This window comes from Etheostoma spectabile, chromosome 2, assembly GCF_008692095.1.
Source record: "Etheostoma spectabile isolate EspeVRDwgs_2016 chromosome 2, UIUC_Espe_1.0, whole genome shotgun sequence".
NCBI lineage: Eukaryota > Metazoa > Chordata > Actinopteri > Perciformes > Percidae > Etheostoma > Etheostoma spectabile.
The window spans coordinates 13,467,015-13,481,691 of NC_045734.1; the positions used below are offsets into that span (position 1 = coordinate 13,467,015).

A 14,677-nucleotide genomic window follows, 5' to 3' on the forward strand; every position below is an offset into this window, starting at 1 on the left:
TATCAATATTGTAAAATAATAATAATCATACAATCAATACCATATTTCCACCATATGTCTTGGGAATGCTTATTTTGTTGCTGTTCTCTATGGTGTCTGGTTGTCTTTTGTCTGTAAATTTTAACTATGACGTCACTGGTTACAAAACATCTATCCAAATGACTGAAAACTAGTCAGCTGGCACTGGCACGTTTACAGAAATGTTGATTAATGTCCTATTAATTAATAAATTAAATTACATTAAAGTGAAATAAATCTTATCGCCCAGCCATACTACACAATACACTGTGTCGATTGACTGTTGACCTATGTGTATGGGCGTGTATTATGATCATTATGATCACATTAAGATCATTAAGATCCCAGTCCTGTTTTCTATTTCTATTATTTAACAGAGAGGCTACTCTCTGTGTACATGTCTATAGCAGCATTGTGAGCTCTTTTCCTCATTGAAGTCTTGTTTATGTACTAAATGTAAGCACCATTGAAATGGTCTGAGCTAAGCTTCCTGGGCTGAGCTGCTGAGGAGGCAGTATGGCTCACCTTAATGGTAAAGTCACTGTTTGGTCAATGCACTCTCTGACACACACACACACACAAACACACACACACACACAAACACACACACACACACACTTAGCAGGCTCATGTTACAGCGCCAGAGTCAGCACAAACAACAGACATCCATATAGGATGGGGCAGAACAGGTTTAATGGTTGTAAACTATTTACAAGTTGAATTAGAGCTTCAGAGCTTCTGTCAAGAAGCAAATAATTATGTCATACATTGCCTGTGCCGAGAACACTATAGGATGATATACAGTACCTGTCATGCAAAGTAAATAAATAAAATGCACATTTACTTCAGAGGTTTTAAAATATCAAGAAGGGCTTAAAAAATACATTAGTAGGATTCCTTTAAAATGTATTCTGAGAAACTGCAATGAGTGTTCATGCAGATACTATACAGTATGCAGCAGATACTGTAATAATATACAGTATATAATATAAAATATGTATAATGATATATATTTTAATTTTCTCACAGTCTCCACAATACAGTGTAATTTACATAAATCAGATTTTAGTTTTAGTTCAAAGATTAAGAAGACTATTTTAGGGATGTAGCTCATGGTTCAATAAAAAACAGCCATTAACTCACATACGTCCAAGTCGGCCTGCTTTGTTAACTATAATAGCCAATATAATCAGTATCCAAATTATTCAAGTGTAAGATTTACAAAATAAAATAAAAAACATTCCAATTCAGGCTGTAAGATCTTACTGCTTCCTGTTGAGGCAGCCTCCGGCAGAATGTGTTTTCCCATCTTTCTATCCACTGATAAAGAGCTTCTGGGAATGGTGTGTGTTCTGTAAGTAATAGAGAAATCACTTGTGTGACTCACTACCAGCCATTGAGTTGTTTTTCTCTGGATTCCTGGGTTTTATGGAGGCGGACAGCAGTTGCCAGAGAGAGCTATTCCATCAATTACAGTACCTCTAACTTCTTAGTTGCGTGATTCTAGTCTGGCTAGTTTTGAGCTTGCAAAAATAATAATAATATTCATATGCATATATAAAATGTGTGTGTCTGTGTGTGTGTGTGTGTGGTGATAAATATGTGTCCCAATGTCCCGTACATTAACTAATACTTAATTTAGGTTTCATCTTTTCTAAATTAGATTTGAATTATGTCATGAAATGTAAAATTACGTCCAAAAAGTAATGAGAAATCCAAATTGGAAATAACATTTATTCGCCTTAAGTGAATTCAGAGAAGTCTAAACTTGTTAGTCCCGGTATGAGGTTAAAAAGTCATTTTGTTCTCATTATTTTGAAGGGCATGACATCTAAATTCGATTTACATTGTAAACGTCATTTATTTTAAAGGATTTGCTGCCCTCAGGTGGTTAAAGTTAAACCCTGCAGCTTCATTGTCTCAATGTGGTTCTTGTCAGTGTTGCATTCGAGGAGGCAGATGAAATTAACAATACCAAACAAGGGATATCCTCAACAGAAGTTTGAATCCTAAACTCAACAAAAATTCAAAATTGGTGTTCCATTTTTCTATTAACTAGTATGCATTGTGTTTACACTTCCTGATATAGTTATATGTTGTATTATATATAAGATAAGATAGATTGTATTGTCCCAAATGAACCTTTTCTTAGACAAACAAACAATATTTGCCATTTAAAGAATTCAACACAACATAGTGCATATATACCCATACATAAAGTACACAGACTGCTGCATCTCTCTGTATGGACATGCTTATTTGCATACAGACTGCCACTAGCCAACAAAATTGCACACTGCCCATTGTGCAACACATCATAATAGTTGTCATAATAAAGGGTAAGCCGGACTATTGAGATAAAATCCGGGTAAAAAAAAAAAGAATGTACATGTGTGTTTTAGATAAAAGCAACATAGCAGACGGTGTTCGTCTTGCCGCAGGGCAGCACCACAAGTCACAGTATAAATAACAGTCGATTTAAGAGATATATATATATATATATACATAAGAGATATATTAACATACATACTATATATATATATATATATATATATTATAAAATAACATATAATAATATATATCTATATACTATATACATAGATATTACATATATATATATATATACATATATATATACATATATATATAATATAATATATATATAACATTATATCATATATATAATTACAATATATATAAATATATAAATTATAACATATTATATACATATAATATATATACATATATATATACATATATATATATACATACATATATATATACATATATATATACATATATATATACATATATTATACACATATATATACATACCATATATCATACATACATATATATACATACCTATATATATACATACATATATATATACATACATACATATATATACATACATACATATATATACACATACATACATATAACAGAATAGCATATACACTGTTATAGTTATATATTGTATTATTTAAATCTAAAACTGAATATTTGTGTATATACATGTTTCCATTCATTAGCTGCCCCCTGCTGACTAGAAGTGGTTGATGTTCAGTATAATTGCCAGGATTTAATAGCATAATGTCCATACTGTACATGCTCTAATATCTCAGATGAAATTCAGAGAAGTGGCCTGTAATAGACCTGTGACTGAAAGAAGACACTCCATATGATATATGCAGGTTTTTTTGTCAATGTTGATGATCAAACAATACAACTTTGAATTTATTTAAGTATAAAACTTTAGAAGTAATAAAACAACATGAACAGCCTTTGACAAAACACAGTTAGCTATCCATTTAAAAATGTACACTGAAACAAACTACAGCTAACAATAATTACACAATAAGTAAAACCACACATGTTAAAGGAGAATTCCGGTCAATTTCAACACGTAGCTCTGTTGTTGGGAAAGTTGGAGTGCTGAGAGAAAAGTAGAGAGAGAGAAAAATTAAAACAATAAGTGCTGCCTACACCTTGTTACTGGTATCCTCCTTCTAGAGTTAGTCCCCAACAGGCTTCAACAGGGCAAGTTTTAAACGTGTTTGTAGCCTCTAAACATGTTAAAAATGTCATTACCAGTGCCTAGCCATGTGCAGTTATTCCTTCTAAGTGAGCACAGTGAATCTGACTGCAGTATATGTGACAGAAAGGCTTAAAAGTTGTGATAATCGACTAGTGTGGACTTCACCGGAAATAAACAGAGGTATGTGCACTGGCTGAATTAGCACAACATTTATGCCTTTCTGTCACATCTACCGCAGTCAAATTCGCCGTGTTCACTTAGAAGGGATAACTGCACATTCCATAGCACTGTTACTGACATTTTGAGAATGTTTAGAGGTTTAAAACAAGTTTCAAACTTGCCTTGTTTAAGCCTGTTGGGTGCAAAATCTAGCAGGAGGATAACTTGGTGTAGACTGCACAGATTGTTTTCATTTGTCTCGCTAATGACAGCACTACACTTTTTTTTTTTAAAACAGAGCTACATGCTGAAATCGACCGGAACTCTCCTTTAAACCATGTTAAATTGCTTATTTAAAATTGGAATAAAAAAGAAAACTCAGTTAAAAAGTAAGAAAAAAAAAAAGACCAAACTAGTAAACCTGTCCTATTAATAACAAAACACTCCCAAATATGCTTTTGACATACTATAGCTATTAGTGTCAAACTTTAAATAAACACTCCCTCCTACTCAAAAAAAAAGAAGAAAAAAATGAAACCCATTGCATCTTTTGCTGAAACTCTGCATAGCTTCTGTACAGTGTTAGTCATCTTACTGATGTCCCTGGAGTGAAATGCTAGTATACTTCAAGTTAGGCTTTGGTGTATTTTTAGTGGTTTTCACCGTCTTTCTGGCACTTGGTCAAGCAGAAGTCCCTCCACGTGCCTGCAAGAAACCACATAACGCATAGTGTTAGAATCATGCATAACCTACAGGTTAGCTTATCTAATTTCTCTGAATGAGACAAACTTTCTAGTGGGACTGAAACAGCTTTCAGATGGGTGTGAAGACTACAAATATTTTTTACTCACCAAGGACTTCATCTCCCGTCCATCTCCATCACCAGGCTTGTACAAACCTTCTTTTTTACTGTTCTCAACAAATTCCTGGGAAAGGAAAGACAATTATAGAACAATGATTTTACTGTCATTGTATATAAAACAATATGATTTTCATACAATGCTAAGAATAAAAGTGTTATGTAGGGCTGCACAATATCTAAAAAAAATAATATCTAAATAAATATCTAATTGCGATTATATTGAATGATATTGCGATTGCAATATGATTCACAATATTGGAGGGAACGATCGTTTTTGTATCATTATTCTCATTTTCATTGAAAATTAACATTGAAAGAAATTAAAATGATTATAGTGTGATTTTTGCAAGGATCTTTACTAAAAAGATATTTTTTTGTAGTCTGTAGGATAGGATTTGTAGGTCGAGATGTCTCTAAAGCACAAAAATTCAAAATGGTTAGACATCAGAAGGAAAGCATTGGGGCTTTCTGATCTTTTATAAATATCCATATTTGAATTCACACAAAATGTCCTGCAGGGTCACTGTGCATGTCTAGGGGACCAGGGGTTGTTGGGTGCAAAAAAGGGATATGCTGTACAGCAACCTGCAGAAGGACCTGGAGGCAGCTGTACGTGCGCGAGAATTCTTTAATCAAAGAATTACTGAAATGTAAAAGTTACTGTGCCAAAATATGCCAAATATAGAAATTTGGTGAGTGCCACAAATTGTCTTGAATCACATGTATCACTTAAAATGAATCTACATCCAAGGAAGGCAACAGGTGCACAAATTACCCACTCCCGACTCGAGGAGATAGTGATGAAAAATAACAATACAGGACTCTTTCGAGGCCCTATAATTGGAATAAGTACACTTTAAATCCTTAATGAGGATCAACTGGAGGGCAAGTCTAGTGCCAGCAGCCGCGACAATTCCTGTTCGTAAGGTTGATTCTTGCATGATGCCCATTGACCCCCCGAAATCACAAAATGCTTCTAAAACTCACAGGGGCAGAAAAATGCCCTCTGAAGGAATTCTTTTTTGTTAGTCAGTAGTTCTTAGTCTGTATATTCTCTTTAAACACACTATTCTCTTACCATTAAGGCCTTGTCCATGTAATACTCGCGCCCAGAGCTGCCATCATTGTACTTTGTGTCCACAGCAAAGCAGAGGAAGAGAACGTCCACCACATTTTCAAAGACAGAAAGGAAGCAGTGAGCCACCAGGAAGGCAAACAGACAGACGATGAGAAGAGGCAGGACCCACACGGTGTATTCCCTCTGGTAGTTCAGAGCCAGGATGCCGGCGAAAGCTGTACAGGAGACTATAAGCACCTGAGAGTATAGATATAAGACAAGTTCAAAAATATTAAAGCCAGTTTGGTTTTTGGGGGTTTGTTTCAGTGGACATTCAGCACAATATGTCTCTGTGCAGTACCTTTCCCAAGAAGAGGACAAAGTCGCCCACAGTGTTGATGGCGGCCACTCGGAGTGCATTCTCCACCAAGATAAGGAAAGCATCGCGGGCAGAGGTGCAGAAACTGGTGCTGTTGATGGCTGTTGCAGTGTAAGCATTCTGAAATAATGCAATATGGATAGGGTAAATACTTAGGATCTTGTTTCCACTGTACAGTATACTAGATTTTCTTCCTTCACCAACCTGAAATGACTTACTTGATTTAAGTACGAAAGGCACTTCTCAAGACACCACAGACAGCAAACACAAGCTTTCAGCATGCAGCGAGCACAGGCATTTTCCTATGAAAAATTGATCAAATTCACAGGTTAACAAATTTAATAAGAATGAATGACTCAAAGGTACTGATGATTCTTACCTACAGGCTCAACATGAGGCCAAAATAGAGTTTTAGAGTTTGTAGCCTTCAAAAAAAAACTGCAACATTTCAGAGCTCACCTTTCCTTTGAGCTGGCTGTGGATGTACATTAGGATGAGACGAGGGATCTTAACAAGTGTGATGATGAAGGAGCCTTTGGCCAGAGTACCCAGATGGTAGCGGATGGTACGTATCATAGAGGAGAGGATAGGAGTTGCTGGCAACTGGGACTTATTCCTTAAGTTAATCAGATAGAGAGAGAAAACATCATTGAAATTATACTGTCTAATAACTTAGTTTTCAAATAAACATGAGAAACAGCAAAGACAATGTTAAGCCTTTCATGTGAACTTCTTTCTTACCTTGTGAAGTAGTAAGTGACAACAGCTCCCGCGATGGTCATTTGCTGAAAGGCAAGTATGAACTCACTAATCCAGATGAGACCCACAGCATGATACCACACCAAGTACTGCAGAGGCCCTTGCATTTGATATTCAACCACGCCTGTAGAGTTGTTCTTTACTGGTGTGCCTGTAAAGGAATACAAGTGTAAGTTTGGGTTGGATGTTGTACTGTTCAGTCAGAGTAATTTTACACAAGACCTAAAACATTTGCATCTATTGTACGTCCTTACATATTACCTTGATATTTGTCAAGCATCCTACCAGGAAACAAGAGCAGTAAATTGTATCTTGTCTTCATTTTACTTGTAATTGATGTATAATTGACTACCTTGTCACAACTTCATGAACTCAAAACTTTGAACACGATTCTCAAATTAGCTGGGGACCAACTGTCTGAGATGCATAATATTTCCAGATCTAAGGGGAAGAAGTCTTAAAGTTTTCATTTAACTAAACTAACCAAAAGAAATGCCCTGGTAAAGTTTCACTTCATAATATATATTACAATACATATGCATTACGATAAGACTTCACCTTAGTTTAAATTTCAATGCAGTTGAAATATATCAATATGATTTTCACATTTCCATGCTTACTAAAATACACAGAAAATAGTAATCATGAAGCAAGTAAATGTGATGTTTTGACTTAATTTGTGCTGACCCTTTGTTTTTCTTACTTTGCTGGAATTAAACTGGGGGAAAAGAGAAGTGGGAGATGAAGAGAGAAGTTCTTTGACTCCATCACAAGACTGGCACAAGATTCCAAAAGTGGGAGTTTAGTCATGCCACAAAACCCAGACGAAATGTCACAAGTTTCAAACTTAATATTCTACTTGTATGGGCATGGTAAACTCACACATGTGATGCTAGTAACCATAGTCTGTGTGCTGCATTGCCAATAAAAAAACCTTCTGAGCATGTACACACCAATAAGGCTTTCTGAATTGCAAATGCAGTTTTGACCAACATCCACATAAATGAACAACCAGTGATAGAGCCCCCCACTAGCCTCTGTCCTCACCTGAAGTCCCGAGAGAGAGAAGCACAGCGATCCAGTAGACCCAGAAGAGCATGAGACAAAGGAAGGTCCAGAAAGGCTGCAGAGCCAGCAGGGGAAGGTGGATGAACACTTTACCAGCCACGTGGAACAGGGAGATCGTTAGTGCCACACGCTTCCTCATGAAGAACATCACCAGCAGGAGAACTACCTGGAGGGTTACACAAAGAACAGTAATCTAATGAATTCACTGAAATGAGCTGTAGCATTAAGGAAATCAGTTTAAGCACACGGGTCAATGACGTGACATGCAGCTTTTTGTGTCCAAGTGCATTACTTTGGTTTAAAATAATTAAAGCGATTCATATAAGCGTCATTTTATTCTATAAAACCTGTTTAATTTGAACATGTTTTAGTGTATCATAAAAATGGTATATATTTCATGTTTTGCCAAACACCCTCAAAACGTCAGGTGGTGCAACAATCCGAGCAAATTAACACTATGTGAAAAGTATTAAATATGGCATTTAAAAAGGTAAGGAAATAAAATAAAACTTCAAATAAACAATGTTTACTAGTTTAATACCTCTGAAATTTTTTGGAAAATTGAAAAAAAACCTTTGTCTGGAAATTTGCATATTTGAAATGTTAGGGCGGCGCAACCACATTCATAGAACTTTTATTTTGAAGTATTATAAAATTGAATGAATTAACTTGCTAGCAAAGTCAAAAAGTGACAATATGTGTCCAAGAAAATGCCTGTATAATTTGAAATTAGTAGCAAAAGTCAGGTGGGCACAACCAGAAGGAATGTCACTTCTGGATTAAATAAACATGTTAATTTCAATTATTTAATCGTATATTTTTACAAATATTCATTAAATGTACATTCATAGTTACTATATACTGTATATATATATATATATATATATATATATATATTAAATACCTTTTTATGATCTTAATGATTGCAGATGCCACTGTCAAGTAAAGAAAAAGCTGCACGCTACAGGAAGCGCATTAAAAGCTGCAAGAGAAAGATATCACACATACCTTTTCCCATCAGTTGAAAAGAAAGACATAAATTTACCTTCCTATCTTACCGTGTCGAAGTCCAACAGGCTGTGTTTAGTACTAAAAACGTGTATTTTATTTACTTAGTGAAGCTGCGAAAAAGTATGAATAACTTTCTAGTGCAATGGTCTCCGCTATTTTTTTCATGAGAGCCACACTGATAGTACGAAGTCAATAGGAGAGCCACTATTATCACAAAGTATCAATAGTTACATCCAGTAATAAATAGCATGTCTACTTATCAATCTGTCATCCCTGAACATACAATTTTAAATAAGCCCAATATGTATCTAGCGATCCAAAAGCGCATTCGGTGTTAAGAGCTAGAAAGACCACCCACACTGACAACCCAGCAGTCAGTCAGTGTTATGGACGGAAGGGCAGAGCAAGTTTAAATATTTTTTATAGTCTATATTTTCATCTTGTAATGACACTGTTTTGGGTATTTCTTTAAAAATAAATTATTTGTAATAGAGCAGACCTAGGGTTATGTTATAGCCCTGCCCATATCTGTATTGACTGCGTGATTATATCACCGTATTATTTACTGCCACGCGAGCCACAAAGTAAAGCTTGGCGAGCCGCAAGAGGCTCATTAGCCGTGCACTGAGTAACACTGCTCTAGTGATATAGCATACAGTATCACCAAATGCATGCACACATACTGTACAGTACCTGTGTAGTAAGACATACCGTGAAAATTGTTGCACCAATTGCATACACAAGCAGGGCCTTTACATTGTCTGAGGCAACTTCTTTTCCAAATACTGATAAGGTGTTATTATCAAGGGCTCTCTTGTGGTCTGCATAGAGCCACCAGAGGACGCCTGTCCCACCTGCAAAAGATCCGAGCAGAAAAGAGTTCAAACCTGAATACAATAACATCCTGTGCTGTTGTCTTATCCAAATAATGTTACTGAGACAGCCAAAATAAAACATGAACTTATTGAAACATGTCAAAATGAATTGTATGCGTAGATGTGAGAACATGTATGTATGCATTTGAAAGTTACCTATAGAGCCAATGACTACCAGAGTCGTTAGAATCCACACCAGCACTTTGGAGATGTAACGAATGACAACCATCATGATCAGGGACAGGACTGAGAGAAAAAACAAAAAAACACAGTGCATCATATTAGAATATAAACACTACTAACAAGGAACATGTTAGATCATGAAAAACGCCCTGTTTTTAAGTTATATCTCTTCATTGTGAGGTTTATTAAAATATTGTTTTATCTTAAAACATACACTGAACTATGCAATGCAATTAAGCCGTGGGGTTTTGTATGCCATTATAACCATAATTGAATGAGAAAAGCCCAGACATCCCATATGTGGAAACTGTTCTGCTATAAATGATGTGGACTTGACAATTATTACAAACCAGACAGATCAAACAACTGAGACAAAAGAGATAAAACTGACATGGGATCAGTTCTGTCTGTTTGCTGTAGCAATGGGAGGAGTTAAAGCCGACCTTTAATGAATGCTAGTGGGCTAAACTTTAGGGGACACAAGTCTGTAAACACTCAGACATTTCCTGTTATTTTTCATGACAAAAATAGCTTTGCTTCAAAAGGTTGCCTTCCTACTGACCAGTAGTGGAATGTAACTAAGTACTGTACTTAAGTACAAATTTGAGGTACTTTACTTGAGTCTTTTCTTAATGCCCTTTTCTACTCCTACTCCGCTACATTTCAGAGAGAAATATTGTCCTTTTTACTCCACTACATTAATCTGACAGCTTTATTTACAAGTTCCTTTACAAATTAAGATTTTTGCACAAAAAACACATGCAGTTTATAAAAGCTGATGTTTTATTGTAAATTAAACAGCCCAACAATATAACGGCCTACAAGTCTAGCTGATACGATTAGAGGATTAAACATTTAGTTGACTTGCAGAACTGTTTGGATTGTTTCCAGTTTCTAAAATGTGAGGGTTTTTCTGCAATGAGTATGTTTAGTTTTAATACTTTAAGTACATTTTCCTGATGATACTTACATACTTTTACTCAAGTAATATTTTCAAGTCAGGACTTTTACTTGTAACAGAGTATTTTTACAGTGTGGTATTAGTACTTTTACTTAAGTAAAGGTTCTGAATACTTCTTCCTTCTACTGAGTCAGTCAAAATCAGAAATAACGGCTGTGCAGTGGGAGCAGCAGCAAAGTCCGAAAAAAAGAACAAAACATACCAGTAATTTTTTCATTGGATAAAAACAATTCATAAAATGCCTAAAATGGTGTGTGTGTGTGTGTGTGTGTGTTACACCTAAAGCCAGCAAACAAAGGCCCATGATGATCTCCTTGCTGGCCATCACCCCAGAAATGACTCGGCGCAGCACAGTGTTGTCACTGACAAATGTGATGAATGCCTGGGCGAATTCTGCATAGCATCCAATATCCACAGGAATACAGCGGTGTAACAATGGGACAGATTTACTACAAGCATGACAAAGATAAAGAACATGGGTTTATTTATTTTTAAAAGAACACTGCTTGAAGTAGAGGACTACAGACTATGGTAGCTTATCTAGATCTTTCTACATTATTCATTTGGGAATCAGATATCACAATATTGTTGACCAAATACTTTGATATCAATATTGCGGCATTATTGTAGGGTTGACAATTGATGCTTTAACAACGTATCTTCACACTTGGATTTTAGATAAATAATCATCAGTAATGTGGACATAATGCCAAAGTGGGGAAAAGGCAAACAATAAAACAGCTAGAACAGTTGGTAAGTTCAAAAACGTACATCACTTTACTGTAATGCAGCCTTTAAAACCAGTAAAAGGCAACACTTACGTTATATCAAGATATTACGATACCTAAAATCTAAGACATCTAATCTCACATCACGATATTGATATAATATCAATATACTGTCCAGTCCTACTAAAAATAGGGGAAAACTGATGCTAGTAAGAAAGTGACTTCCTTGTTTATGAGTTGATAATTAAGTGAAAAGAATACGCTTGATTACCTTGGTGGAACAGGGAGTTTGGGACATTTAGTGAATCTGTCTGAATGGCTTGTGTATCTTGTAGGAGAAATATCATAGGAGCAGAGATAAGATCCTATCAATAGGAAAACCAAAAATTAGAAAACATATTTTTAACATATTTAATACGTGTCTGCAAGTATATATAGCGGTATTCAATGTATGTCCCATTTAAGTCCAACATTTCTAATAAACACATGTAAATATCAGTAAAGTGAAACTCTCCTATAATACAGTGGACAACATTCTCTCTAAAACATTTTTACTTGTGTACTTTTCTCACCATTATTCAGAGCAAACTGCTTTAAATCACTGTATTCCTTCAGTTGAGCAGCAGGACATTTGGAGACACACAGAGCAATCGACTTGATCTTCCTGTTGATTAAATCAAGGTTGCAAGGGTCTAGAAAGAAAACATACCTGATAAGAAGAAGACATTCAGATTAATTAACTGGTAAATAGAAAGTGCTTTCTTTTGAACAAACAATATCAGTATATTTGGTTACAACTATGCCAGTCGGGACTCTTCTGTCTAGGCAGAAAAGTTAAGATGGGGACATTGCTACCCTGTCACACAAATCCGTCTTTGTAGCCGAAACGCCTTTTAGTCAAAGCCTCCATGGACAATCAGCCCATCAATAAAGCATGACCCATTGTTCCAGTAAAACTGGGCCTACAGGCTGCATGCTGATGGAAAGCTACTGCCCAAAGGAGGAATAAAATCAAAGACTCCTCATATAAATTATGAAAAGAAAAAAATGTGTTACAATTCTGTCCGGGTGATAAAAATACCCATTAAACCAGTCTTTCTTCGTGAAAAAACTATAAAAAAGTGAAATATGCCCTTAAACTATGATATCTGTCCGATATGCGAGAAGCTTTAGCAGCAGAGCACAGCGCGACATGAGTCAGTGTAGCACTTCTGACTGATCTGACATCTTATTGTCTTCAATTTATGCAAATGACTCAAACAGACCTAACCTCAGACTGTCCTGGACAGAGAAAACCCTGCATTTGTCTTAACAGCTTCTGTGTAAGAGTAAACTATTAAACTGCTATTTGCAATGTGTAATTTTCAGATGAATGTAAGAAGGTCATGGGCTGGAGAGCTGAACCAAATCAACTGTGTAAGCCAGAACGGGAGGTGAACTGATGTGTTTACAAACCGGTTTTTGTTTGTGGCAAATTAGATTAGGATTACATGATGCAATCCTTGCATGCACACAAGTAATGTTGAAGGCCTTCTTCTGTGCTACGAACACTCAACTACAGAGGGGGTTTGGAGGGGGGCGGGGGACCTCAACATGTCCCCTTTAATATACTGAGTCTATAACTAAATGTATAGACTGTATGTGATCTAATCAGGAAAACAGAGCAATTTAAAATATGTTCGCACTACATGCACTGGATATGATTGCTGCAGAGGATTTTGATGTAAATAAACCCTTGTCACCAAGAAAGTAATCTGTAACAAAGCAGACTAACTTGTTTTCTGTCATGTCCCGGCCACTCAGGGGTACTCCCTCGATCTTGGTGTTATTCTTGCCACAGGTGTTGCCATAACTGTCATATCCTGAGATAAGCCTGGAGGCAGCTCCTGTGGCGATGGGAAAGGCACATATACACACCTGCAGACAACACAGATAGATAGCACCATGAACTCATCTTTAATCAGTTATTTTGAAAAAAAATCTAGAACCACAACTTGATTTTTAATTTGCCAACCACTTTGGTTCCAGTTAATGGTAAACTCACAATGCAGTCTAATACAACAGTGTACAACAGTTTTGGTTCAGTTTTAAGGTCATTTTGGAGGATGTAGTTTGTGCAGCTGTTGAACTGATTTTGTATTACAGTAACAGGTATTTCTAATTATTTGTCTACCCCATTTACATCAGCGAGGGAGGATTTAATATAAAACACCTCACAATATAACACAATGTCATTTAACAGAACCACAAACAAACTACAGCCTCCAAAAAGACTATAAAGTTGAATAAAAACTGCACAGCTATGCAAAGGTTAGCAACTGCTTGCATTAAGGGGCCTTCACTGATCTCCAACTTTACTCCTAAGCATTTATCAGTACACAATGCAAATATGTAATAGACAGTCATGCACATTACACAAACAATGGTGATGATGTTGAACTGTATTACAATACAATATCACCCTAACTGAAATAAATAGGTAGGGCAATGTATTAGAATCCTATACAATGCAATACAACACAAATTAGTCCCCAAATCGCGGTTATTTTAATACACATCTAAAAAATATTTTTGCCATCATAAATGTAAGACTTATTGCAGATCTGTTGTTGTGACTGCATTAGCTATAGCTTGGTGGATATAATAAAATGGTAACTCGGTGTAAACGCACATTCACTGAAAACTTACCATCCCAATACAAAACAATATGAATATGATGAGCCATGGGATGTCCGTGCAGCTGCGCTGCTCCAGTGGTTTCCAATCACGTTTGCTCTGCCAAGGCATAAATAATAGTCAATAAAAGATAACACAGATGACCTTAATTCTGTTTTGTTGCGGCTACTGCGGCGCAGTGTAGCTGTATAGCGTCCACGCTGGTCTAAAATCAGCTGACAAATTGCTGTTGTTGCTGCTGCTGCTGCTGCTGTAAAACAAGCTGCCACTGCTGAAGAAGTGACGCTATCGTTAAACAGATTGTCTCAAACTCCTCTGCAAATTAGCGTAACAGTTTTCAAGTTTTAAAGCCATAACTTACATCATATTGTAGCTAACTTACCTCGGTGCTGTTACAACA

The 14,677-nt window shown here is 36.0% G+C and overlaps 1 protein-coding gene across 2 annotated transcripts in view; it reads right to left on the reverse strand.

Moving 5' to 3' along the window:
- Nucleotides 1-3,251: 3,251 nt before the first annotated feature.
- slc44a1a (solute carrier family 44 member 1a) overlaps nt 3,252-14,677 on the reverse strand; it is a 15,345-nt gene continuing 3,919 nt past the window's right edge. Inside the window, exons 1-16 of one of the 2 annotated variants that reach the window (XM_032531569.1) lie at nt 14,660-14,671; nt 14,290-14,376; nt 13,376-13,518; nt 12,174-12,310; nt 11,873-11,966; nt 11,153-11,322; nt 9,886-9,975; nt 9,566-9,708; nt 7,823-8,009; nt 6,758-6,926; nt 6,476-6,632; nt 6,235-6,318; nt 5,999-6,136; nt 5,659-5,895; nt 4,570-4,644; nt 3,252-4,423 (exon numbers count right to left, since the gene is read on the reverse strand). In XM_032531569.1, coding sequence (XP_032387460.1) covers nt 4,400-4,423; nt 4,570-4,644; nt 5,659-5,895; nt 5,999-6,136; nt 6,235-6,318; nt 6,476-6,632; nt 6,758-6,926; nt 7,823-8,009; nt 9,566-9,708; nt 9,886-9,975; nt 11,153-11,322; nt 11,873-11,966; nt 12,174-12,310; nt 13,376-13,518; nt 14,290-14,292 — 1,851 coding nt within the window. In that variant the 5' untranslated portion in view covers nt 14,293-14,376; nt 14,660-14,671 and the 3' untranslated portion in view covers nt 3,252-4,399. Of the gene's footprint in view, nt 4,424-4,569; nt 4,645-5,658; nt 5,896-5,998; nt 6,137-6,234; nt 6,319-6,475; nt 6,633-6,757; nt 6,927-7,822; nt 8,010-9,565; nt 9,709-9,885; nt 9,976-11,152; nt 11,323-11,872; nt 11,967-12,173; nt 12,311-13,375; nt 13,519-14,289; nt 14,377-14,659; nt 14,672-14,677 lie in introns of those variants that run through there. The other variant, XM_032531560.1, reaches the window with a different exon arrangement.